The sequence below is a fragment of the Globicephala melas genome, chromosome 3 (assembly GCF_963455315.2).
Source record: "Globicephala melas chromosome 3, mGloMel1.2, whole genome shotgun sequence".
In the NCBI taxonomy this organism is placed as follows: Eukaryota; Metazoa; Chordata; class Mammalia; order Artiodactyla; family Delphinidae; genus Globicephala; species Globicephala melas.
Genome location: NC_083316.1, coordinates 115,826,927 through 115,851,156, shown reverse-complemented (window position 1 = coordinate 115,851,156; position 24,230 = coordinate 115,826,927). Strand labels below are relative to the sequence as shown.

The window sequence follows — 24,230 nt, the reverse complement described above, 5'->3', positions numbered from 1 at the left end:
GCTTAATAATCAACATTAACATTTATGTACACCAATCTTTGACACATTATTCCCTTATTTACAGGATAACTTCCTGTAAGTATAGTTCTTCCATTTTTAAGCCTATTTATTAAAACATGCAGAGCCTAAATCAAGTATCCAATCAAAATGCAAGCATTCTAGAACACACTGGCATCACTGCCATTGGTTAACTACATAACAACTTCCTTGGGGTTTAATTCTCTCTTCTATAAAATTAGGAATTTGAACTACCTGTTATTTCTTAAATTATGTAAGACATTTTCTTTGCATTCTTCAGTTGTTAAAGTTTGTTTAAATATCATTGACTTGTAATAATATTTGGCGTTTACACGTCCCTAAAAGCATTAGTAGAATTAGTTTGTTTAAAGACTCCTTTAACATACACAATGTTTTAAGGTCAAGGGTGGTTAAATCCTTCTGAATTAATTAGCTCAAAATGCTACGTAAAAGCAACTCCACTTACACAAAGCTGAAGAGATGTGTAAAGATGATAATGTGAAAACTTCCTTTCTGGGTAAAGCATACGCTAACGTTATCAACATATAACGTGAAAAGGAAGAAATGCCAATTTAAGGCACTTTCAACACAAAGCTTCTGGCTAACGATCTCTTTTCCAAGTCTTATTTACATGACAAACCAGAAGAACCTTCATGTAGTACTTCAATCGTGTTTAATTTTAAGTTCAGTTCAGTGTAAAAGTCACACAGCGTTTTTTGCAACAAAAATCTGTCCTCCCCTTCTTGTTTTCCACAACAATACTAACATGAAATAATTATGTCGAGAGACTCCGTAGGTGACTGAACCATTTAGCTTTTTAAAACGAAATTTTATTTTGAACATATATGAAAATTGCCTAAAATATAATTTTTAGCCGCTGAGTACAGCTGTTTAAATTTACCTGGGAGAAAACTGTTTTGTCGACTATCTAAAAATATTAAACCAAGCTCTGTTCAACACGCAGAACGCAGCATCAATGCAAAATCTCATGACTACGACCTGGGAAATCAACGACTCGCACACTATTCCAGCGCGCTTCAAAGACTAGAATTTCAGAATCGCCATAACTGTTCTAGAAATATCTGGCTGGAAAACTGTAACTGATCCAATAAGCCTATGCCACAGAATGGGGCCACAGAGCAGGATAAACACCTAGGAGATATTGCTCCGCCGTAAATGGGGAAAGTCCCTGTAGAACACACAACATGGCACAGCGCCGGCAACGAAAAGAACAACGATGCCGCGACTACACCAGGGTGTACTCTAAACCCTTTGTTTGGAAACCGGAAGGTCCCCACACCACGCCATCCTCTCTGGAGAACCCTAGACTGATAGTATTTTAATAAGGAGGAAAAGGAATGTGAGGTGACTCTCTAAACAACAAATCTCCTGCCTCGCAGCGCACTGAAAAAGGCTTTATCCACGACGCAATACGATAAACAAGCGTTAACGTTTCATTTTTCGGCCATTTTTACGCGATGGCGGGTGGGGGGAATTGTTTCTGAGGTCCGGCTAAAATCGCGCGCGCCCTGTGTGTGGGCAGGGGAGGGGAGTCTTAGGGGGCGCTATGAAACGATGGGCGAGGAAAGGAGCGAAGGCCGCGACACCAGGAAAAAAACGCCGCTCAAACGGCCAGGCTTTTCAGAGTCTACGAAATCCTCCATTTTGGGACACATTTTCAGGCGCAAAAGGGGAAAAAAAGCATATATATCTGGGGCTGGCCCTATCTTAACTATCCTCCCCAAACGGCAGGCCCCCTATGATTAGTCAGTCCCTCAGGCCTCGAGCGCTCCTCCCTTCCCCTCAGCGCTGCAGTCCGCGTGTAACGGGCTCGTCGTCCCGCCCCCGCCCACAGCAAGCCCAGGACGCAGGAAGCTCGGCCGACCGGCTGCCCTCTGCGCCCCCGACTCTCCCGCCGCACCCTGGGCCCTTGCCTGGCCGCGTGTCTCCCTCCGGGGCCGCTCACCTCCGCCGCCCGAGAAGGCTGGTTGCGCCGCCACTGCGCTCCTAACATGGCGGCCGCCGATCAGGCGGCTCACATACGCAGCGCGGAGGGAGGCAGAGCGGGCGAGCGGGAGCGAGCAAGAAAGGCGCGCCGCCGGCTCCCCGCGGCCCCTGTCGCCGTCGCTGCCTCCTCCCGGCGGACGCAGAGAGCCCCCGGCCACCCCACCCCAATTCTTACCCGCTTCTCGCCTACCTTAAGGAGAGGGAGAGGGAAGAGGAGAGGCACCTCTCTCCAAGCGAGCGGGACGCTGAGGCTCCCACAATCCCCCGCAGCAACGGCGCTGTAAGAGGTGGCAGCAGCGGCTGCAGCCCAAGAACAAACCCACTCTCGCGAGAGCTCGCCCCCACCCACCTCGGTCCCTTTCTGCCCCTCCCCCTACTCAGCGCGCGCACGTCGCTCGCGCCCTCAGCGGCGGTCGTTGTTCTCTAATCCTGTAGCCCGCTTATGGCGGGAAATGGAGAGGCGTAGCTAACGAGTTCGAGTCCCATTCCCCACAAAGGATTTTTCTCGACTCCCCCCATATTGCTGGGTGTAAAACTTAAAAAGAGTATGCGTTAGAAGCGAGTCGCAGGAATCCCTGGCCTAGACCCAATTTCTATCCTCTCTGGTATTATCTGATAATTTGCTGAGGGGTCGTAGTTAGGGCCACGAAGTGGGGACAGATACCATTCTGAGTGGTTTTTGATTTCAGGTATTTCATGCAGAGAGTCATTGAGGAGAAAGACAGCTATTGAAAAGACCGCCGCAGCCATTTGGTGAATTTGAACGTAGAACACTCTTCAAGTACCCCATGAGCAAAGGAGTATATAGCACATGTGGAAATCCTGAGAAATTGTATAGATAAGGCGGGAGGAAAGGGCCCCTGGGGTTTCAAGTTTAAACGCAGAGGGACAGGCAGTCAACTGACACCTGAGGTAAATCAGTGAATACAAGTCAGACTAATAGCCCTGAAAATTTAAAAATCTAGAGCATGCTAACTCTGATTCGTGTCTTTGAAAAGTCATTCTGGGTCTACTGTGAAGATATTGGAGGGGGAAAAGATGGAGAAGAGCAGAGACCTGTAGAATGTTGAAGAGATCGTTTGGGACAAAAAGCAAATCTTACAATCAGGTAGAGCTGAATGGCAAAAGAGACCAAGTGAGTAGAGGTAGGGGAAAAAAGCGAAGAGGCGGGGAGGCAGAGAAATTGTACTGCCTTGACAGCCCAGCCAAAGTACTTAAAGGCCAAAATGACCAACAGGGTCAAATGCTATCAAGAGGTCAAGACTAGGACTAAAAACATCTACAAAAGATTTAGCAACTTGGACTTCCAGTAAAGTGGGAGAGGAAGTCAGAGGGGAGGTGCTGAGTGTATGGAAAGCTGTAAGAGGGAAACTACCAAATGCAGAAAAAGTGGCTATGAAGAGAGGAGAAAGCAGGGTTGGGGAAGATTTTTGTTTTACTATGGGAGAATTTTGGGCACAATTAAAATGTTTGCAGAAGAGCTATCTTAGGAAAGCACTGGTTGAAAAAAAAAAACAGGAGAAGGGATAATTCATATTGGACACTACTCAAAGGATGGGATCTGAAGAAAGGAGACATGTCTTTACTGTAACAGGCGGTATGGAGAGGATGGTGTGGAGTTTTCATTAGGAATTATAGTCAGGTGACTTCAATTTTCTGTGACTAAGCCATCTGTGGAAAGGGCTAGAGTTGCATGAAGGAATATTTTTAAATAGCCGTTGTGAAGAGTGAAACTGTAATCCCACATCCCCATTATGTTGCATGATTTTCTATAGGCTTTGAGAGGGCATTTGGTAGAATACATCAAGAACTGGGGTTCCCCTGAATAAGTAAGGCTTAAGCCCACTAAATAGTTAACTTTGGAATGAAATTTGGGGATATCCTAAATGTTCAGTGAATCTTGGGTCCTCCTTCACTTGAAACCAGATCTGCTTTCTACTCTGAGTCTTTGATTCCAACTGACTTTGGATAAGACTTCACTTTATGTTCTCCCCAGATCTTAGATGAAAAAAAGAGGCTCTGCTCCTCTGGAGACAGAAACATGAATGCATGCTTAGTTCAGATATGCACTTAACCATGCTTTTGTACAGGCTGTTAATGCAATCTGGTGGTCGTACAAAGAAGGAAAGGCAGACTTTTTCAATTGAGTAATTATTTATTGAGGATCTGCTTAGTGGGTCAACAGCAAAAAGACACATTGGAAACCAAACTGATACAAGATTTCAGTGATCAAATGCCAATTTCATGAAAGACGGTGTACAAGGGTGGGTATATAATGATGGATAAGACAGATTACCAGCTCTTGAGGATCCCAGTCAGATCAAGATTGGACAAGGAGTCTGGCCTCAAGGTGGGCCTGGCTATGAGAAGAGATGGATCAAGAGCTCTATTCACATTTGGGTTTCTTGGCAGTGGGTGTGGTACACCAGGGATGATGAAGAGGCTACGAAGCAAGTATTTGTGCTGAGACTTTGAAAGGTCTAAGTGACAAGTTTGAAATAAGGCTTTAAACATCAGGATACAGTCTACATTTGAGCTAATAATGAATACCTTTCAAAGTTTTGAGCAGAAGAGTCGTATTGATTGAGGACATATATTTTGACACCACTAAGTAGCTGATAATGCATTATAATTCTGAGAGTAAAGTACCATTACTCTTGTTTTACATAAGAGATTAAGAAAGCTTGCCTAAGGTCATGTAGCCAGGATTTGAACTCCGTTCTAAATAAATCCAAACCCAGAGCTTTAAAGCATTATATTGGATTGCCTTCAGCAAAGCTGTGGTCTCAGAATCTCCTGGCAGTCCACCATCTACTTCTTAAATAGATTAAATGCCCTGGAACCAGGCCATTTCAATACTTTAGGCTATTTAAAAACAGAAAACTGTTAACCAGTGGCTCTTTTTTAGCAGTGGCAAGGGAGGGGAAGTGGGCTTAAAAAAGGGTTTTGGGGGAATTCCCTGGTGGTCCAGTGGTTAGGACTCCACATTTCCACTGCAGGGGTCCTGGGTTCGATCCCTGGTCAGGGAGATCCCACAAGCCATGTAGCAGCGAGGGCAAAAATAAATGAAAAAAATTCTTTTGAATAAGGAATACATATAATAAAATTCAAAGCACACAACAAAGAGTTTTCCCCAACCACTACTCCTTTACATAAAGGCAACCACTATCAACCATTTGTGTATTTTAAGGATTTCCTATAAACATAAACATTTATACACACACACACACATATACGCTTGTGAATTAAAGATTGCCACAAATAATCCTTTTCTGCACTTATGAAACAGTAGCATCAATTTCCCCCTTACCTGCCCTCTGTAAGGGCCCTGTAATTGGCTTTTAACAATAGAACACAGAAGTGATTTTAAGATCTACTTTCATCCACTTGGAAGTCAAGTGCCATGCTGTGAGACCACATCAAAAGAATCGAGGTGCTTCAGTCAACAGCCCCAGCTGAGCTCCCAGGTGACAGCCAGTGGCATCTGCTAGCCAAAGTGAAGCCTCCAGATGGCAGTAGCCCCAGACAAATCCCTGTGTAACAACACAACCACCCAGCAGAGCCCAATTAACCCACAGAATTTTAATACTTGTTTGAACTACTAAGGGTTTTTTTTAGTAGATTTTTTTTTTCAAAAAATTTTTTGGCTACATTGGGTCTTTGTTGCTGTGGGCAGGCTTTCCCTAGTTGTGGTGTGATCTATCTTCCCGGGCCAGGGATTGAACCCATGTCCCCTGCATAGGCAGGTGGATTCTTAACCATTGCACCACCAGGGAAGCCCCTGAACTACTAAGTTTTAAGGTGGTTTAAAATGTGGTGACACACCAAAGTCTTATATTCCTATTTTCTGCTATTCAAAGCATTAGTATTAAAAAGTTTAGGTACAGGAACTCCCTGGAGGCCCAGTGGTTAGGATGCGGCACTTCCACTGCAGTGAGCATGGGTTCGATCCCTGGTGGGGGAACTAAGATCCTGCACACCACATGGTGTGGCCAAAAATCAAAAGTTTATGTACATATTACCCTATACATGTCAAAGTCTATGTGCAGTTTAAAATAAACCCCTCATTTTCTAAACCTATTGCTGTACAACAGCCGTAATCTACACTCACTTTCTCAATCTTACTATCTATAGTTAACTAGTGGACAGTTTGGAGAAAATTTGTCATTGCAGAACTTTATATAGTGCTGTTCTAGAGCAGTGGTCAGGCAAAATTTCTGTAGTGTCAAATGGCATTTTAGGCTTCAAGGCCCATAGTCTGTCAGAAGTACTCTGCACTTGTGCAAAAGCAGCCATGATTGGTGAATAAATGAGCATAACTATGTTCTAATAAACATAAATATTGGAATTTTAGTTGGAACTAATTATTCCTTGATAACATCAAATTCTATTTGTAAATCTGGTTGCTGGAAAATGGAATTTAAGCTATGGATTTTACTTGCATTAACTAGGGTTAAGCATCACTTAACTGTTTATATCTTTTGCCATTACCTATTGGGTTGTTGAGCTTTTACCTTAGTTTATAGGGGCTGTATTAAAGAAAAATTAACTCTTGGCAAACATTTTATTGGTTGTTTGTTTTTCCAACATTTTATTGGTTGTTTGTTTTTCCATACAAAATTTTTAAAAATCTAGACATCATCCAGTCTTTTTAAGTATTCATTTTGTTTTTTTCACTTAGAAGGCAAAGCTACTACACAATTATAGATACCTTGTTTTCTTCTTGAACTTTTTAATGTTTCAGGATCTATTTTTGTATTCCCTTAATTGTTCCATTCATAGAGTAGGCTACTCAGGTGCCAGTATCACCCTTTTATTTTTGGCTGCACCATGTAGCATGCAGGATCTTAGTTCCGCGACCAGGGATCAAACCCTTGGATGGCCAAGGAAGTCCCCAACCTGTCTTATTTTAACATCTGGTAGAGCTAGTTTTCCTTTATGACTCTGGTTCTAATAGTATATTATTCGTAATAATTCTTAATATTATGGTTTTCCCATATGAATGTTAGAATTAACTTGTCTACTTCCAAAAATTATCCTGTTATTTTTAATGGGATTTTAATAAACTTATACTTTTCTTTAGAATTATTATGTTGAGATTTATTGGACATGGTATGACTTCCATTTAAGGTCTCATTTTTGTCATTTTAATATTTTCTTCATATATAACTTATACATCTTTTTTTTTTTTTTTTTTTTGCGGTACACGGGCCTCTCACTGTTGTGGCCTCTCCCGTTGTGGAGCACAGGCTCCGGAAGCGCAAGCTCAGCGGCCATGGCTCACGGGCCCAGCCGCTCCGCGGCATGTGGGATCTTCCCGGACCGGGGCACGAACCCGTGTACCCTGCATCGGCAGGCGGACTCAACCACTGCACCACCAGGGAAGACCCTCCATGTCTTTTTAATGATTCCTAGCTTTGTCTTCCTTCCAGTTTATCTTCAAACTGATTACTTGCTACTTCAATGGATTATTTTCAGTTGACACAGCATTTAAGAAAACTTATTATCTACAACTGATTTTTACCTTTTTCCCCATTTATACATTTTCTTCTCATACCTCTTTGCCTTTGATAGTACCCTTGAACAAAGCTTTCTGTTTTAATCGGAACAGTTCTAGGGTTCCCCTATTAAGCATCACACAGGCTTTCAGAATAAGATACATTTTACCAGGCTTGGAATCCTGACTCTCAGCAATTTTAGTAAATCCCATTTTAGCATGTTGGAATAATATGTATCTTTTATTGAGATCAATTAATTGCAAATATTTTTGATGTATTCTTAAGATAATCTAGGAATAATGTTATATTTTTATATAATGGTTTATCTATTAAGGTCTTTATGTCCCTAATTTAGCAGTTATATTCCACTATATATGTGAAACAGAAAAGAGAATCCAACTCCCATCCTCTAAAAACATAAATTCTTGAGGAATTTTTAAATGTCTTGAAATTCTTATTCTGACCCTCTCATTGAGCCCACAGTTTAATAGCACAGGCACTGGAGAATTTTGATAAAATATGATAAACCCTACCAAAGAGCAAAGCTAGGGGTGGGGATGTGTGACATCTTTCAGGGACTACTGAAATGCTTTTCTTGCTTCTAGTCTCTTACACATAACAAATGCCAAATACCTTGTTTCAGGCCATCGGCATCTTGGCCACTATTGCTGTAGCTTGAGGAAGCTTCCTTTTGCTGTTAACATACATAGAACATATACAGACATAGCCTTTACCCTTGCTTTTAAAAGGAGTCTCCATTAGGGACTTCCCTGGCAGTCCAGTGGTTAAGACTCTGAGCTTCTAATGCAGGGGGCACAGGTTCGATCCCTGGTCGGGGAACTAAGATCCCATATGCCACGCAGTGCGGCCAATAAATAAATAAAATAAAATAAAATAAAATAAAAGGAGTCTCCATGTACTTCATACTTCCTCTCATAGCACCCAGGAGTCTCTGTTAGGCTGAATGAGGTTGATGATTGAAGCTGTTTATGAGAATTAGTTGGAAGGGAACTATACATGAAAGCCCCAAACCAATCACTAGTTTTGAAGTCAGATTCAGTGACCACCACCATAGTTCCTGGACCAGCTGTGTGACCTTGGGCAAATAACAGCATGCACCTTGTAGGGCTGTTGAGAGGATTAAGAGATGTATAGAATGAATTTAGCAGTTTTGGCCCATGGTCAACAGGCAGTAAATATTCTCCGTATTCTGTGTCCTGAAGTGTATTTACATAAATATACTAAAATGACATAGAATCAAAGATTATTCACTTTTATAGAGCTCCAGAGTAAACATGTTAAAATTATCCACTTAAATCTGGTTATAAGTTTTATCCTGGCACCTACTTGTCAGTGCAATGACTGCTAGTAAGAGAGGTTCTACAAGTTATAATTTAGAAAGATGTTTCAAAAATTTTCTTCAACATAAAGACACTTACAGATTATCAAAAAAAGTTTAAAAGGCCACACGTTTTAGTTAAAAGATGTCTCAAATTTGAACAACAAATCCTCTGCAATTCCATTATTTTCATATAATACTTTGAAGCTAAATTTAGTTTCAAATAGTTAGGCACTGTTATATCTTTAGAGTCTACCAGCAAATGATTTGGAAACCCAACATCTTTGTTTCCATGATTTTTCTTTTCAAAATTAAACAAAACCAAACCAGCACTGTTATTATCCTTACTTACTGGGGTATTGTTAAAAAGTAGGATATGCCTATGGCCTTACTCTATATTGGGTACCTAATGACACACTGATACTAATATTTACCAGTTGAGGCTCTTTAGTCAGCTGTCAGTGGAATTGAGGCTGCTTGGCTATATGGGAGTGAGGTAAACCTGTAAAAACTGGTGAATAATATCTTTCAAAGGACTGTTACACGGCATGGGGCTATCTAGCTCCGCAGTAAAACATGGTACAATGACACATAAAATGGGTGCTCAGTCAGGGAGGGTGGCTTCTCTGCTTAAGTGCTGCCTGGGCTGAGATCTCAAAGTAGGCAAAGTGGAAAAGGAAGATGGAATGGGAAAGGGAAACAGCATGTGCAGAGACCTAGATGCAAAAGGACTGAAAGAAACCAGCATGTCCAGAATAAAATCTGAGGGTGGTAAACATGAGAGGGCTGTGTCTTGTTCATCATGTATCCCCAATGTCTAGCAGAGTTCAGTTCATAAAAGCTGTAAAGCCATAAAAAGGGTATGAGTTAAATGACTAGTCTTCTGACAAGATGAGTCAATAGCATAGGTTATTTACTTATCTTCCTCTAACTCAGCCCGGGAGATATTATACACACAAATAAGAGGGAGGTTAGGGATGTGAGAAACTATGAAGAGTCCCCTGGATCATGATTGGGCCCTACTATACAGGGGCAAGAAATGGAAGCCCAGTGTAGAAAAGGGTAGAGTGCCATGGGAGTAGGGGTTGTGCCATAGGCTGGCAAAGAACTCTCCTGGGATGGCCAACATACTGTAACCATTAGCTCCTGGAGTTCTCCTCTAGAGAATTACAACTGAGGGGAAGAAGAGGAAGTTCTATCATCTGCCATTCTGGTGAAGTCCAGATTCTAACTCACAGGCTCTGTGCCTTGAGGACATCTCTACTTTCCTTCAATTCATTAGTACACTAGGGCCTGGGCTTGGCTCCTCTCTTCTACCACCAGCTGATACAAAAGTCCCATCCTCTTCTGTGAGCTCACAGGGTAAAAAAAATCAGTCATTTGGGGAATACAGCATCTACTATAAAAGACAACAGCCTCAACCAGTATTCTAAATGAAAGAGAATAAACAAAGACCATAGACTAAGACATGTTGAGTACTAAAAATGGAATGTTCATAAATCATAGCAGTGTTTTCTTAGGTCAGTCTCCCAAGGCAACAGAAATAAAAGCAAAAATTTAAAATGGAACCTAATCAAACTTTTAAGCTTTTGCACAACAAAGGAAACCATAAACAAAATGAAAAGGCAACCTACAGAATAGGAAAAAATATTTGCAAATGATGCTACGGACAAGGGCTTAATTTCTAAAATATACAAACAGCTTGTACAACTCAGTATCAAAAAAACAAACAACCCAATCAAAAACTGGGTAGAAGATCTAGATAAGACATTTCTCTAAAGACATACAGATGGTCAATAAGCACATGAAGATGCTTGACATCACTAATTATCAGAGAAATGCAAATCAAAACTACAATGAGGTATCACTTCCCACCAGTCAGAAGGGCCATCATTAAAAAGTCTACAAATAACAAGTGCTAGAGAGTGTGTGGAGAAAAGGGAACCCTCCTATACTGTTGGTGGGAATGTAAATCAGTGCAGCCACTATGGAAAACAGTATGGAGGTTCCTTAAAAAACTAGAGTTGCCATATGATCCAGGAATCCTGGGGATATATCTGGAGAAAACTCTAATTTGAAAAGGTACAAGTGGGACTTCCCTTGTGGCACAGTGGTCAAGAGTCCACCTGTCAATGCAGGGGACATGGGTTGGATCCCTGGTCTGGGAAGATCCCACATGCCGCAGAGCAACTAAGCCCGTGCACCACAACTACTGAGCCTGCACACCACAACTACTGAAGCCCGCGCACCTAGAGTCCGTGATCTGCAATGAGAAGCCCGCACACCACAACAAAGAGTAGCCCCCGCTCACAGCAACTAGAGAAAGCCTGTGTGCAGCAACAAAGACCCAACGCAGCCAATAAATAAATAAATAAATAAATAAAATGAAGATACAAGAACCCCAATGTTCATAGAAGCACCATGTAGCTGACAGGACCTAGAAGCAATAACACTTCAGTATCTAGAGCACATCTAGCACCCAGATCTTGGTTCCTTAATACCATTCTCCAATAAAGGAACCATGACTCCTTAGATAAATGGCTAACTCTGGGACAGGAAAGATATAAGATGAACCCGGAGCATCTTATGATGCCATAAAGTGAGAAGTGTTTAAAAACAACAGCACAATGATGGGGGCATATTGAAGGGACACAGGAGTCAACTGTAAGAGCGCCCAGTGGCCAAAGATGCCAACACTTTGAACAAAATTAAGTTTATTACTGGATTATTTCCCAAAGCATAAAATGAATATCCATGAGTCCATAGTTGTAGAAAGAAATTTAATAAATGATGGAAGAGACCAATAACTTTATATAGAATTTCAATTAATTGATGTAAACATTTCACCCTTAAGAATACCACAACTCCATACTACTATACATAAAATAGATAACTAAGAACCTACTGTATAGCACAAGGAACTCTACTTAATACTCTGTAGTGACCTATACAGGTATAGAATCTAAAAGAGTGGACATATGTATATGTATAACTGATTCACTTTGCTGTACAGCAGAAACACAACATTGTAAATCAACTATACTCCAATACATATATATATTTATAAAGAAAGAATACCACAATTCCACTCTTCTTAAGTGTGGGCTGCACAGTGACTTCATTCCAAGGAGTACAGCACTGGGGAGAGGGGGTAACTTTACAGTGGAAATACCTGAAAATATGACCTCAGCCACATGATCAAGGTTAACATCAATAGTACTAAGTCATGTTGATAGTATGTACCCTTGATATGGGAGGAGAATGGTACTGTGGTCTTCCTTTCAAAATCACTTAAGATTTTGAAATCCTAATTATGAGAAAATCCTAATTATGAGAAAAACTCAAACTAATTGAGAAACTCTACAAAATGCCTTACTCAAAACTTGAGGTCATCAAAAACAAGGAAAGTCTAAGAAGCTGTCACAGCCAAGAGAAGCCTAAGGAGACATGATGACTAAATGTAATATCGTCAATGGGATCCTGGAACAGACAAAGGACATTAGGTGAAAACTAAAGAAATGTGAATAAAGCATGAACTTTAGTCAATAATAATGTACCAATATTAGCCTATTAATTGTGACATATGTACTATACTAATATGTTAACATTAGGAGAAACTGGGTGCAGGCTACATGTGAATTCTTTGTACCATCTTCACAACTTTTCTGTATATCTACAACTATTCTAAAATGAAATAAATTTCAAGGTCCATTTTATTACCCTTTTCCCAGGTAACAGTTAAGTCACCCTTAAAAAACAGTATAAAATGTTCTCACACCCCAAAGGGCTTATAATGGAGATTAGGGAGAGCTAAAGTAACAGGGGCTCCTTTGAACCAGGCTTTAGGATCCTAAATTGACAAATATATGACCTAGCATGTTGGGTCATTAAAAGTGTTCCTAAATAACAGGAAAGAGAAAGGTGTTGCTAAGCAGACATTCTAAGTATTACAGTTGATTTGTTAATTCAGTGAAGTTGTTTTCCAAGAGAATATCGACAGGTCCATTAACTGGAGCTGTTCATAAAGCCCTAATTAAGCAACAAGACTCACAAGAGCCACTGTCACTGTTTTAGGTTCTTAATTAGTTGCTCTTACCAGGTTGTTTTCTTTTGTGTGAACTCCTAGGCACTGAGCCACCTTTTTATGTCCCTTTGGGGCCTGCAGAATTTATTCCTCTGGGGTTTTTGTTTTCCTGATTAAAATTTGAGATATAATCCAAAATTTCAATGTAAATGTTCATTGACAAGTTTCTTTCAACCCTGAAAGAAGGAAAATAAATTGACAGGCGCCAGGGATAGCACTCAATACTTGGGGCCCCCTACTCATCCTGCTTTATTTTTCCCTCTTAATATAGTACAGGACATGAAACTTGAGCAGAGCAATGAAAAGGGGCACTTGTGTTTACTAACTGCTATCTATGGCAGGAGGTGGCAGCTTGGATATTTACAGACCAATATCTGCTAGTCCAATTTCAGTTTTCATTGCAGCATGGGAAAAGGGTGATAGCAAAAGAGAAGGAATGGATAAAAAGCTACTCTGACATGTGTAACTTCATCTTAGACTCGATAGGAAATCTTAAAAAAACGAAATCAAGCCAACAGGGAGTAGTAAGTGACCAATTAACTTATCAAGTAGGAAATCCCATTAAATTATTTTAATGTGCATGATTAAGCCACTGAAACCTCCTGGGGTATTGAATACAGGCACAAACACCAAATGAATTTTCCCTTTTCAAGTAGCAACATAGGGGGCCCCTCCCTGCACCTGGGTAGCTTTACCATGCTCAGGAAAGCAATCTGTATGCTCAGAGGAACTTGAGATCCCAGATTTTAAACCCCGGCTATTCATGATATATAAAATTTTCCTCTTTCCTTTGGGACCATTTCTATTTCACTACCTAGGGTTGAGTCTGATCAGCTTCTGCTGGAAACCAGATTGCTATTCTTTCTTAGGGCCTCTTCTTTAGGTGTACATTAAAAGAGAAAACAATTATAAGTAACCCATTTAAAAAGTATATACAACAAACACCAAACACAAGAAATAAGGACTATCCTACTACTGGATAATTTACTAAAGTCACCTCAGTCCTCTAAAAGGAGTTTAATACCATATGGTAAAAGCTTGCTCTAAGGCAAAGGTATCGATAACATAATTTTTCAGGGACACATGTTGGTACTGGCCCTAAATCTGTCACAAATGAGCTGTAAACTCCCAAGGCCTGAATTTCATTCCCTAAAACAGAGTTTGGTAATTCTGGCCTGCCATCTGTTTTTGAAAGGCTCTATAGCTTAGCATGGTTGAGGGGAATTTTTTCTTTCAACACTGAAAATTTTACTTTCAGTGTCCCTAAATAAAGTTTTTTTAAAAAAATAAATTTATTTTATTTATTTATTATTTTTGGCTGTGTTGGGTCTTCATTGCTGCACGCGGGCTTTCTCTAGTTGCAGCGAGCAGGGGCTACTCTTCATTGTGGTGCGCGGGCTTCTCACCGCAGTGGCTTCTCTTGTTGTGGAGCACAGGCTCTAGGCGCGCGGGCTTAATTGCTCGATGGTATGTGGGATCTTCGCGGACCAGGGCTTGAACCTGTGTCTCCTGCATTGGCAGGTGGATTCTTAACCACTGTGCCACAAGGGAAGCCCCCTAAATAAAGTTTTATTGAAACACAGTAATGCTCATTTGTTAACATATTATCTATGGCTTCTTGCACACTGCAATTACAGAGTTGAGTAGTTGCAACAGATACTATATGGTGCACAAACCTAAAATATTATCAGGCCCTTTACAGCAAGTTTGCCAACTCCTGCTCTAGAACACAACTGTAAACTTCCTGCATTGGTGGAAGTGTCTTCTAAACTGGCCACTAGGTAGTCACTAAATACTGATATGGAGAAATGGATTTTATTTGTCAATTTAAATCCACACGTAGTGTACAGCAGAGCTCTAGAATATGAGGGCTTAGTTTAAGTCTTGGACTTTTTTTTTTTTTTTTTTGGCCACACTGCACGGCTTGTAAGATCTTAGTTCCCTGACCAGGGATTGAACCCAAGCCCCTTGCAGTGGAAGCCTGAAGTCCTAACCACTGGACCGCCAGGGAAGTCCCAAGCCTTGGACTTAAGAGTAATCATTCTTCTCTAAAATTCTAGTTCTCGCCATAATTTTCTTTTAAATAAATTTATTTTTTTTTTGGCCATGTTGGGTCTTTGTTGCTGCGTGCGTGCTTTCTCTAGTTGCGGTGAGCAGGGGCTACTTTTCGTTGTGGGGCACAGGCTTCTCATCGTGGTGGCTTCTCTTGTTGCGGAGCATGGGCTCTAGGCGCGAGGGCTTCAGTAGTTGTGGCACGTGGGGCTCAATAGTTGTGGCTCGCGGGCTCTAGAGCGCAGGCTCATTAGTTGTGGCGCACGGGCTTAGCTGCAGCACGTGGGATCTTCCCAGACCAGGGCTCGAACCTGTGTCCCTGCATTGACAGGCAGATTCTTGTCCACTGCGACACTAGGGAAGTCCTGCCATAATTGTTTTAGAATTTTAAGTATTCCCACCTATAAAGAAAACCTCACTCCTCTTTTTCCTTTAGTCTCACACTCTGATCACACTCTCAGTACTTCTGACACCAGATGTGTGGGTGTTTTTCCCACACCAAGAAAATCTTGTCACCAGCTGGGTGTCCTGCAATTTAACTCAATTCTGACAATATCTACACCTAGAGATAACTTCAGATCCCAGAGGCCAAGGGCACAGTCCCACAAGACTGCCCCTTCTCCACTTCAGATGCCAGACACAAGTCCAGGTTGTTAACCTGTACTTCTGACAGAAAGGCTGTAAGTCAGAGATTGCCACAGCCTCCTCCCTGGGTTTGACTAATTTTTGCTAGAGTGGCTCAAAGAGCTCAGGAAAACAGCTTACTGTTTACCTGTTTATTATAAAAGGATACGATAAAGGATACAAACGAACATCCAGATGGAAGAGATGTGTAGGACAAGGTATGTGGGAAGGGACGCCACTCTCCCAGCAGCTTAACGTGTTGTTCACCAACCTGTTAAGTTCTCTGAACCCCATACTGTTGGAAGTTTTATGGAGGCTTCATCATGATCATTAACTCCATCTCCAACCCCTCTCCCCACTCTGGAGAATGAGTGTGTGTCTGAGAGGGGTGTGTGTGTGTGAGAGAGAGACAATTCTAAGCTCTAATCATTGCCTGGTCTTTCTGGTGACCAGCCCCACCAGAACAAAAGACATACATCACCCAGGAAGTTCCAAGGGATTTAGGAGCTCATTGTCAGGAGCCACATTCAAAGACCAAATATTAGAACAAAAGATGCTCCTAGTGCTCTGATCACTTAGGAAATCACAAGGGTTTTAGGAGCTGTACCAAAAACCAGGGTCAGATATATATATATATATCAATGTGTGTGTGTGCATAAAAAAATGTACGTATATATATTTTTTCTATTATTTCACACCACCCATCTGAGCTGAAGTGAGTTAACTAGAAACTACATGACAAAAGCACTGCATACATTACTTATCTTGGTGTTACAAAGGGCTGTCAGACATCTGAGGTCCCAGTGGAGGAAGGTTTCTCACTCAGGTAAAGGCATCTAGGATTCGAAGAGGAAAGGAATGACAGGCTATCCTTAAGGCAGGGTCCTTTTCTAATAGAAAAAAACTGTTTGCACCCAGACTAGGACCAACTCCACAGGAGGAGTTACTCCACTCTCAGAGGTGCAAAACGTTGCCCAAAGGTACTCAGCCACAGCGCCAAAACAGTACTAGAGCCAGACCTCAATAAAGGCAGCACTTGCTCTTCCAACAGTGTAACACCATCCGAGGCATCACACTAGCCTGGACAGCTGACAACTGCTGGATGATTCCTGAAACAGTTTTCTTATTTGTTTCAGATACCCAAGTACCCCAGGTAGAAGACATGGATATAGGTATCCCCATGAATTGAACATCGACTGCAAAACAGAGGCCTGGGAGCACTGATTGCAGACCCTGCTGTCAAATCCTTTAAAAAATTGGAAACAGGAAACCCTTTCCCATGGCTTCAGTCATTTTATCCAACACTGAGAGAGTTCTTGCCATGTGCTGGGCACTGTGCTTGGGATCTAGCTGTGAACAAAGTAAGATACACTAACCTGTCCCTCACGGAATTTACAATCGCCCCCCAGTTTCCTCAGATGGAATGACAGATAATCTCAAAGATCCCACATGCCTCCAGACCATAATCACTAAAATCCTACTCAGCCCTTCCCTGAGTAGGATTTGTTAGGGGCAAATACAGTTGATTCTGCCTCCCAATTGTTTCCTGATGGGCTCCAACAAACAAACAGGCCTGGCACATAGTCAATGTTGGAATGAATAAGGACATTTACCTGATAACTCCATACACAGACTGTCCATTTGCCACTAATTTCCTCTCTTCAGGAGGGCCAAGGATGCCCTACTTTCAAGTCATCCTAAAAAGAAAAAGATTTCAGTGTTCAACATCCCAGCTCCTAAGGCTGCTTTTTGTAGAGACAGAAACAAAATGCTGTCTGTCGTTTATGATTTACCATAATTTTTATATCCTCAGTAATTATTTTATTTCCCATTACTTACCTTTTTTCTTGCCTGTTACTACTAAAGACCTCTAGATATCACTTGTATTAAGAACCGATAGGGCTTCCCTGGTGGCACAGTGGTTGAGAATCTGCCTGCTAATGCAGGGGACACGGGGTCGAGCCCTGGTTTGGGAGGATCCCACATGCCACGGAGCAACCAGGCCCGTGAGCCACAACTATTGAGCCTGCGCGTTTGGAGCCTGTGCTCCGCAACAAGAGAGTCCGCGATAGTGAGAGGCCCGCGCACCGCGTTGAAGAGTGGCCCCCGCTTGTCACAACTAGAGAAAGCCCTCACACAGAAACGAAGACGCCAACACAGCAAAAATTAATTAATTAATAAACTCCTACCCCCAACATCTAAAAAAAAAGAACCGATATATTACAGACTATTCACAATGAACATTTGAGGTATTCACACAAAGCACCCAACATTTAGCTAAGAGAATCCTTTTAAGGCAAAGCCAATTGATAGAACAAAACTAGCTTTGATAAATAACTCCTCTGCCTCCCAACATCCTCACCAGTTCCTTCTGTAGAACTAAGATATCACTTTTCACAGAAAGCAGCAACTAAGTCAGCCCTATTGGACAACCTCCAGCATCACCCTGAGTGATAAGTGATTGCCTAGAACTGAGAAGCATCTGTTTTTAGAAAATTAGCATTCTAAAACAATATCACTACAAAGGGGACTCAGTATCTCCTGCTCCAAAGAGGCAACAACTCCGCTTACTTCTGAAAATCAGTAAGATATCAACAAAAATATACTGTCAACCTAAAGCATAAATTATTATCGTTGTAGCTAGGCCTAGTATCTAGAGCCCCCTCAATGAATTGCTATTTTTATATTCTATTAATGAGCTAAAGAATGCCCAGGGAATTCCCTGGCGGTCCAGTGGTTAAGACTGCACTTTCACTGCTGAGGGCCCGGGTTTGAACCCTAGTTGGGGAACTAAGATCCCACAAACCGTGCAGCACGGCCAAAAAAAAAAAAAAAAAGCCCATAATTTTAAAGCAAATTCATATCTATGTTTCCTTGTAAGGCATGGCATTCTCACAGGTAACTACAGCTATCCTTCTACAAAGGGTTTATCCTGACTAGCTCTGTACTGTGGGGGAGTGGGAGCTATGAAATCTGCAAAAATCCCATTGACTTCCACCCTCTATAAGGCCCTCTTTTGTGTGTTTTCGCGCACTAGTTGTTTTGCGTGGCGGGGGGGGGTGGCGCCGGGGCATGTGGAACTTCCCCGACCAAGGATCTAACCCGTGCAGCGGAAACTCAGAGTCTTAACCACTGGACCACCAGGGAAGTCCTATAAGGCCCCTTTTGAGCACTTGGTAGACTCAAAAAATAAAAGCCCAACTTTTCCTCTATACTTATATATCCCTCCATTGCCTTTGTTCTGTTTCCAAGGCACGATTCAAGGAACTTCATACTAGCCAAACCTGTCGGACCAGAACCATTCTCCATGTTAGGTTTCTCCTTGCAAAGGCATGCTCTTGCAGATTTAACCTTAATGGAAAAGCAACTATGCTGGCATCCTGGTATAGTTAACAACATAGTTGGCAATGAACCAGGCCCAGAATGCCAACCAGCTATATTGGCTGCTGTTCTCCCAGCAGTGTAACACTTGCCTAGGTACACGGAAACCTAGGCAGCTGCCTACAGCTGGGGCCAAAGGTAGGCTAATGGAGTTGCACTCACCTGGCGGTGCATCTTCCCAAAGTCCACAGCTGGTCCCTCTGCAATCAAAGCACTCCAGGTTAGAGTCAGCCAACAGTTAGTGAACACTTGTGTGGAGTTCAAGACCCCTACCCTCAAAACTCTGTAACTTGGTGAGGCCTGAGCCACAGAAACAATAGCAGGAAATAAAACAAATAGCTTCCCCTTGGTTAGCTTTATTGTCATATGTCATTTGTACCTGCATACCACAGCAGTTCAACAGTAGCAAATTAATGGTCTCATCAAGTATCAAATTAATGGCTCTGTCACTTAACACCCAAGTGGCAGTGAGCAAGTAACTTAACCTCTGTACCTCAGTCTCCTCATTTGTAGAATGGGGGTGTTGATAATAGTACCCAGGGTGGTTGGGAGATTTAAATGGAATATAAATTAATCCCATAGGATAATATCTGCTATAGACTGATAACTCAGTAACACTTGTTATTGTCAGGAGCTACATTCCAGGCAAGGAGATAAATACTGGTGAGTAGAAGGGAAAGTTATCCTGGCAGAGCAATGGGCAGTGAAAATTGGAGAGGCTAGTTAAAACTAGACTGAGAAGGGCCTCAATTATGTGACCTCTTGAAGAACCATAAAACAGCATCTTAAAAAATGATTGCATGCAGTAATCGGTGTGAAAGAAACTGGAGGCAGTTGGGTTGCCATTTCTACCAACGACCCCAACTACTGGTTGAAAACAATAACCGAAATATTTGCAAAATGTTAATAAACATTTCTACCCACTCACCCTTACAATTTATCTTATATATATAAAGTGAGAGTATCTAAGACCATACTTTTTTCCAGCCATCCTCTAATTTCACTCCTAAACGCCTCCAAACAATTTAGAGGAAAAGGAAAATAGAGGGGGCTTATAGTCCAGGTCTAAAAACGAATCCAAAAATAGCCTGCCCCTTTCAGGGGCTCGGGTTGAAGGGACTGACCGAGCTCCACCCGAACACGTGTTCCTCAGAAACCTTCCCAAGTCCCTGGCCCTGGTGCCTGGGGACCGAGACTCTCCGAGACCGGCTCTAGGGAACTCTCCAGGGACAGTAGGGATAGTAGGCAACAGGGGGCGACTCTGGGGGTACGATCCCCCAGCATCTCTTCAACATGCCCTCCGAACCTGGGGTCACGAGGGAACGAACCCCAATTTCGTCCCGTGCCTCGGAAGAAGCCTCCGCACAACTGCCTCTCGCCCCTGGCTGGTAAACCTCCGAGGCCTCTCCCCTATTTGCCCTTACTCACCAGCGCGTGTCCGGAGCTCAGCGAGGACACTGCAGCTCGAGAAGAGTCCGCAGGGGAAAGGGCAGCCGGGAGCCGAGGGGAGCCCCGCCCCGGGGCGGCTACTGGGCGGGCCCTCAGAGGGCGGGGCCCAGAAACCCCGCCCAGGAAAGAGTTAGAAAAATGGGAGAGCTGTGGCAGAGGTGAGCATACTCTTTAACAGGAACTAGACCCCAGAAGAGAAAAGGTAGGAATCCGAACAAGCGTTACAATTATCTGACACCCATCCCATTAGTTAGTTACGCATGGAAAGGGCGCTGGGTGTGGGGCTGCTTAAGAGAAAACTTGGTGTGTCCTAGCGGGGCGGTGCTTCCAGCCTGACCAAACCGAGGGCCGCGGGTTCCTCTCACACGTGTGGCGCCTTTCGGTTGCCGCAAGCTCAGCCCACGCTTTTTCCACCTCCCACGCAGATCCTCTTTCTGGCTTTCTTCAGCTGTTCTGTCACTCGGCTAACGGATCGTCCTCCCACACAGGTCACCTTGGTCTTTGGGATCTCTCCAGGAGGTTTTCGGCTAGATTATGCTAGTCACTCCAGCCTAACCTGCGGGACCATCCCTGCGGCCCTGTAGTGGGATCCTTAGCTGAGCTGCAGCAACTAAAGAGTACTGTCTTTCTCTGCCAGACTTGCCTTTCACCGTGGCACAATAGCCAAAGAGGCCACATTTTGCCCACCAGGTTGCCAGCATTTATTTTGAACACTAAACCTTCCCCCACTATCTGGAGTCAATATGATTCTCTCCTGCTGAACATTCGGTGAAGCTGAGGACTAGAAGGGCAAGGCCCAGCAGCAGTAATTCCGAAATCCATTCCATAATTCTCAAAATTCTAAAGCCACTTCGTTCCTATCGCTCCAGCATCCTACTGGCTCTGCTGATCTATTTCACCTGGCACCTTCCTAAGGTGAACCCCTGGGAGTCAGCCAATGCCCTTATCTGCCAACATGTTTTATTATCTATTTCCTCAGGTATTTCATAACAACAACAAAAAAAATGTGCTTCCTGTACACCCCCACCCTTCCCGACCTCTGCTGAGAAAGCCAAGAGTCCTACATTGATTCCAGGAAAAGACTTTAGGCCCTAAGGACAGAGAGCCACTGAAGTGGCAAGCACAAATTCTCCCCAGTTTTGATGGAATTGGACACAGGCTCTGGTAGGAAAAAGGCTTACATAAATACAGTGATTAAAAACGTCACATGATCAGTGCTGGGCTGGTAGGCAGAAGCTCTGCTTTGCAGTTAAATAGGAAAGTGGCTGAAGACTGCTGCCATAATCAATGCCTGCATTCAGCTGCCACAGTGTGTTCATAAAGGAGGGTTATGAGAGCTATAAAACTGGGCAGATGGGGTGGGTAATTGTCCTGCGGAGCTCTGCTAAAGGAGAAATTGCATTGGCATCTCATATTTTGCTTTCTTTCGTTCCAAATACACCAAATGGAGAAGGCAGAGCTACCCTGAGGATTCATGAAAAGGAAGGATGAGGTTTGTGTGAATGTGTGCGTGTGTGCTTTCAGAGCAAAGACAGGAAGTAATTGAGAATAGGGAGATACCAGGGCCTTTGAGGAGAGAGGGACCAAATGACCTGGAGACAACTAGTTTCACAGATCAGTCCAGGGAGAAGGCAGGATGGAGGGAAGGCCAGACATTATAAGTAAGGCTGAGAGATGTGCCATGTTCTCATGTGATATTGAAAATGTGGTCACCTTTTTTAGCTATAGGCCATTCAGTGTCCTTTGGAGGAAAACCTAGATTATGATTTCTTCATTTCTCAGTTTAAAAATCCTTTATAGTCAACCTTCTTAATCTCCATCCTTTTAAATTCTGAATTCATTTTGGTGAGTTGGCTTATATGGTCTTTTATTTATAATATCAACTACTTTTTTACCTTTTTGTTTGTTTCTTATTCTTGCAAAGACAGAATTGTTAGGAATAACAAAAAAGAAAAGGGAGAATTTCTAGAAAAAAATGGTGCAGTGAGATGAAAGGCAAAGGATTAGGGAAGGTCCATGAGCTCTGAGTTTGACCTCATAATCGAAAGGCTGGCCCCAAGGGACACTAGGTTTCCAAGCTTTTTGCCTGCCTTTCCCTTTCTCCTGCATTTATCCTCTCCTTCTTGCTTCCTTACTTGATGTCTTTCGGCCCTGAGACTGCTCTTTTCCTCTCCTCCCTGGACAGGAATCACCAGTACAGAAATATTTAATCATTTCTTCAATTAATCTGCCCATCAACATTTACTGACCATCTACCATTTACCAGACCCTGTTCAGGCGCTGCATATAAAGTCAGAGGAATAGGACTTCCCTGGTGGCACAGTGGTTAAGAATCTGCCTGCCAATGCAGGGGACACGGGTTTGATCCGTGGTCCAGGAAGATCCCACATGCCGTGGAGCAACTAAGCCCGTGCACCACAACTACTGAGCCTGCGCTCTAGAGCCCACGAGTCACAACTACAGAAGCCCACGTGCCTAGAGCCTGTGCTCTGCAACAAGAGAAGGCACTGCAATGAGAAGCTCGCGCACCACAACTAAGAGTAGCCCCCGCTCACTGCAACTAGAGAAAGCCTGCACGCAGCAACGAAGACCCAATGCAGCCAAAAATAAATAAATTTATAAAAAATTAAATTAAATTAAAAAATAAAGTCAGAGGAATAGAAATTCCTGCCTGCCTAGAGCTTACAGTCTAGTGGGGAAGAAAGATAAGTAGTATAGGTATCCTTGGGCATATGTCAGGGGGCAGCTAACGTAGCCTGGGGAGTCAGGAAGGGTACTAGAGATGGCAGTATTCCCTCTGGCTGATCTTAAAGGCTTAGAGTAGAAGAGGGATCTCTCCTGCATCCCTGTACTCCTTGCTGCTGCTCTGTAATAGCTACCAAAGTTAGAGTGGGGCCCTGCAGTAGTCCTTATTTCTTTTTTTAAATTTTTTTTTGTTTATTTATTTGGCTGCACTGGGTCTTAGTTGCAGCACACAGGTTCTTCATTGTGGCGTGTGGGATCTTTAGCTGCAGCATGTGAACTCTTAGTTGCGGCATGTGGGATCTAGTTCCCTGACCAGGGATCGAACCTGGGCCGCCTGCATTGGGAGCGCAGAGTCTCAGCCACTGGACCACCAGGGAAGTCCTTATTTCTCAAAAGCATAGTTAGATTGTCAAGGATATAGAGAAATTGGAACCCTCATACACTGCTGGTGGGAATGTAAAATGGTGCAACTGCTTTGGAAAACAGTCTGGCAGTTCTTCATATTATTAAACATAGAATTACTTTATGGCTCAATAGTTCCACTCCTAGGTATATACCCAAGAAAATGAAAATATATGTCTACACAAAAACTTGTACACACATGTTCGTAGTAGCATTATTCATTAGAGCCAAAAATTTGAAACAACCCAAATGTCCTTTAACTGACAAATGGATAAACAAAATGTGGTATATCTATACAGTGGAATATTATTTGGCCATAAAAAGAAATGAAGTACTGATTCATGCTAAATAAACCTTGAAAACATTATGTTAAATTAAAGAAGCCAGACCACACTGTGCTTAATTCCATTCATATGAAAGTCCAGGACAGGAAAATCTATAAAGACAGAAAGTAAATTAGGGGTTGCTTAGGTTGCGGGGGGGTGGTAAGATAGCTAAAGGTTATGGGGTTTCTTTAAAAAAAAAAATTTATTTATTCATTTGGCTGCATTGGGTCTTAGTTGCAGCATGCGGGATCTTTCTTGCGGCACGCGGGCTTCTCTCTAGTTGTGGTGTGCGGGCTCTAGAGCGC

At 42.7% G+C, this 24,230-nt stretch overlaps 2 protein-coding genes and 1 non-coding gene across 11 annotated transcripts in view; 1 reads left to right on the top strand and 2 right to left on the bottom strand.

The window, feature by feature from the left end:
- Positions 1-20,540, bottom strand: part of MATR3 (matrin 3) — a 48,377-nt gene extending 27,837 nt beyond the window's left edge. Inside the window, exons 1-4 of one of the 7 annotated variants that reach the window (XM_030869468.2) lie at positions 20,432-20,540; positions 19,166-19,203; positions 17,236-17,319; positions 16,378-16,458 (exon numbers count right to left, since the gene is read on the bottom strand). Coding sequence is in view for 1 of the 7 variants with exons in the window: in XM_060296271.2 (XP_060152254.1) it covers positions 1,985-2,032 (48 nt within the window). In the remaining 6 variants the exon portion in view is untranslated. The other 6 variants (XM_030869472.2, XM_030869469.2, XM_060296272.1 and 3 more) reach the window with 6 other exon arrangements.
- LOC115860307 (small nucleolar RNA SNORA74) lies at positions 16,526-16,725 on the bottom strand. Its single transcript, XR_004042412.1, has one exon. It is a non-coding gene; the product is annotated as a small nucleolar RNA SNORA74 (small nucleolar RNA).
- Positions 20,541-20,559: 19 nt separating the features above from the next.
- The window catches only part of SIL1 (SIL1 nucleotide exchange factor), a 296,914-nt gene continuing 293,243 nt past the window's right edge, over positions 20,560-24,230 (top strand). The window contains exon 1 of one of the 3 annotated variants that reach the window (XM_060296274.1): positions 20,560-20,654. Coding sequence is in view for 1 of the 3 variants with exons in the window: in XM_070045202.1 (XP_069901303.1) it covers positions 20,591-20,610 (20 nt within the window). In the remaining 2 variants the exon portion in view is untranslated. The remainder of the gene's footprint in view (positions 20,655-24,230) is intronic. The other 2 variants (XM_030869480.2, XM_070045202.1) reach the window with 2 other exon arrangements.